This window comes from Chaetura pelagica, unplaced genomic scaffold, assembly GCF_000747805.2.
Source record: "Chaetura pelagica isolate M959 unplaced genomic scaffold, ChaPel_1.0 scaffold1085, whole genome shotgun sequence".
NCBI lineage: Eukaryota > Metazoa > Chordata > Aves > Apodiformes > Apodidae > Chaetura > Chaetura pelagica.
In genome coordinates, this window is record NW_009953230.1 from 24963 (window position 1) to 27137 (window position 2175).

General features: G+C 47.5%; 1 protein-coding gene across 1 annotated transcript in view; it reads right to left on the minus strand.

The window, feature by feature from the left end:
• The window catches only part of EWSR1 (EWS RNA-binding protein 1), a gene marked incomplete at its 5' end in the record, with an annotated part of 24051 nt that extends 22401 nt beyond the window's left edge, over positions 1-1650 (minus strand). Inside the window, 2 exons of the mRNA XM_009997862.1 lie at positions 1053-1104; positions 1614-1650. Of these exons, the coding sequence (XP_009996164.1) occupies positions 1053-1104; positions 1614-1650 (89 nt within the window). The remainder of the gene's footprint in view (positions 1-1052; positions 1105-1613) is intronic.
• Between the last annotated feature and the right edge of the window lie 525 nt (positions 1651-2175).

Consider the following 2175-nt stretch of genomic DNA (forward strand, 5'->3'; position numbering starts at 1 on the left):
TGTTCAGCCTGGAGAGGAGAAGGCTCCAGGGAGACCTTAGAGCAGCTTCCAGTGTCTGAAGGGGCTCCAGGAAAGCTGGGGAGGGGCTTGGGACAAGGGCAGGGAGGGATGGGATGAGGGGGAATGGCTTGAAACTGGAAGAGGGGAGATTGATGTTAGACATGATCTCTTCCAACCAGTCTGGGATTCTGGGATTCTATGACTCCTCTGGCAATCTGGAACTTAAACACCTCTTGGGATCTAAGCCCATGTACCTGCTGAGCTCATCTCCCTCAGCTCCCTTGTCCTACACGTAACCTGCACACCTGGTACCAGCTCTGGCAGTTGTTCTGTCTCCAAATACTACTTAAAAATAAAATATACCATAACTGAAGCTGATCCAAGTGCCCATAACACTGATATTGTAACAAAAGGCTTCCTGGCCTGCCTGGGGCCAGCTGGTGCAGGCAGCACTGAGGCAGAGCTGTTGCCCCCAGCAGAATTAACCCACCTGAAGCTGCTCAGTAAAGCTCCAACAGGAGGATGTGGTGGGGTTTATGTAGCCTTGAGCAGCAAGGTTTTCCTTTCCAAAACCTCTCTGGAGAGGCAGGAGGAAATTGACCCACTTGTTGAGGACAGAATTTTACCTTTGAAAACATACTTGGTGTATACAAAGGTGTTCTGCATTAATTTGGATTGTAAGGATTAAAAAATAAACATGGTTTAATTCACCTTGAAAAGAAATCATTTTGCAATCTGGCCAACCAAGACAGTTTTAGCAACAATCCCTCCATGGAAAAAGCCAATCCTTCCTCCCCCTTTTTAAAGGTTTTTCTCCCCAATACAGCTGAGTGAAACACCCACCCCCATGGTGGTGTCCAACAGACACCCAAGAGTTGGGTTGATGGTCCCAACAACCCCCTTAGGTTGGGATGTTTGAACAGAGAAGGGGACTGTGACATTTTGGTGGCTTCCCCTGTCACAAAGCACCCTGGGCTGGGAGGAAAGCAACAAGACAACTTTTAAGGACAGTTTCCTGGAGGACACAGTGATAAAACCATCCTGTGTTTTACCTGGGTGGTCTGTGCATATCCTTGAGCTGGCTGAGGGGCGTAGGCACTGTAGCTGCAAAACAGAATTTGAAGACATTTTACAATGAATTTCAAGACATTTCTAATTAATCCTCCCATTCCTGACCTGTTCAAAACCTGCATTGCAAGAGAATGTTCACCTATCCACATGTTTTCTGCTGAAATACTCTGTCAATACAAATTCTGAAAGGGTAGGGTTGACAAATACATGGATTAGAACAGGAAGAGGGGAGATTTAGGTTGGATATTAGGAGGAAATTCTTTGCCATGAGGGTGCTGAGACACTGGAGCAGGTTGTCCAGGGAAGCTGTGGCTGCCCCATCCCTGGGGGTGTTGAAGGGCAGGTTGGATGGGGCTTGGAGCAACCTGGGCTGGTGGGAGGTGTCCCTGCCCATGCAGGGGGTTGGATCTAGATGATCCTGAAGGTCCCTTCCCACCCAAACCAGTCTGTGACTCTATGATATGATGTCCAAGAGTAAACTTAATTATTACTTATATTACATCTTTTTAAAACACAGAGGATAAGACCATCAAGCTACTTACCCCTGCTGAGCTGCAGCTTGGCTATAGGTACTATAATCTACAAGAAATAGAGGGGGGGGGGAAAAGAAGAGGTTTGACAAAGGCTTGACAAAATGAACAGTGTAAGAGCACAAGCAGCTGGAATTTCCTCCTGCAGCTTGAAAGAGCTGCTATAAAGCACTGGAAATCCACTTTCAAAAGAGTGGAAGGTAAAGGAGCTTTTCCAGCCTTTTGGAAGGAAACAAAGCCCCTCCTTCCCTTCATTGTTACTGCTGTTTGCAACAGCAACTTTGATCTCAAATGACCCTGCTTTCATTTAACTGCCACCTTGGGTGACACCCAAGGGGGGTGGCAGGAGGGGGAGTTGTTCCTGAACAAAAGAAACACAGGGGTTGACACTCAGCAACCCACCCCCCTGGTTTCAAAGGGCTGCAGGAGTTTGGAGGCTGTAGGAACCACCAGGTTTCCCTCTTTCTATTTAACTTTCAAGGACACAAACGAAGGGTTGATAAGTTCTAACACTCTGTCCCCTAGCAGGGTTCCAGGCAGGCAGCTGGCAGGAATTCCTTCCCAACAGCCTGAT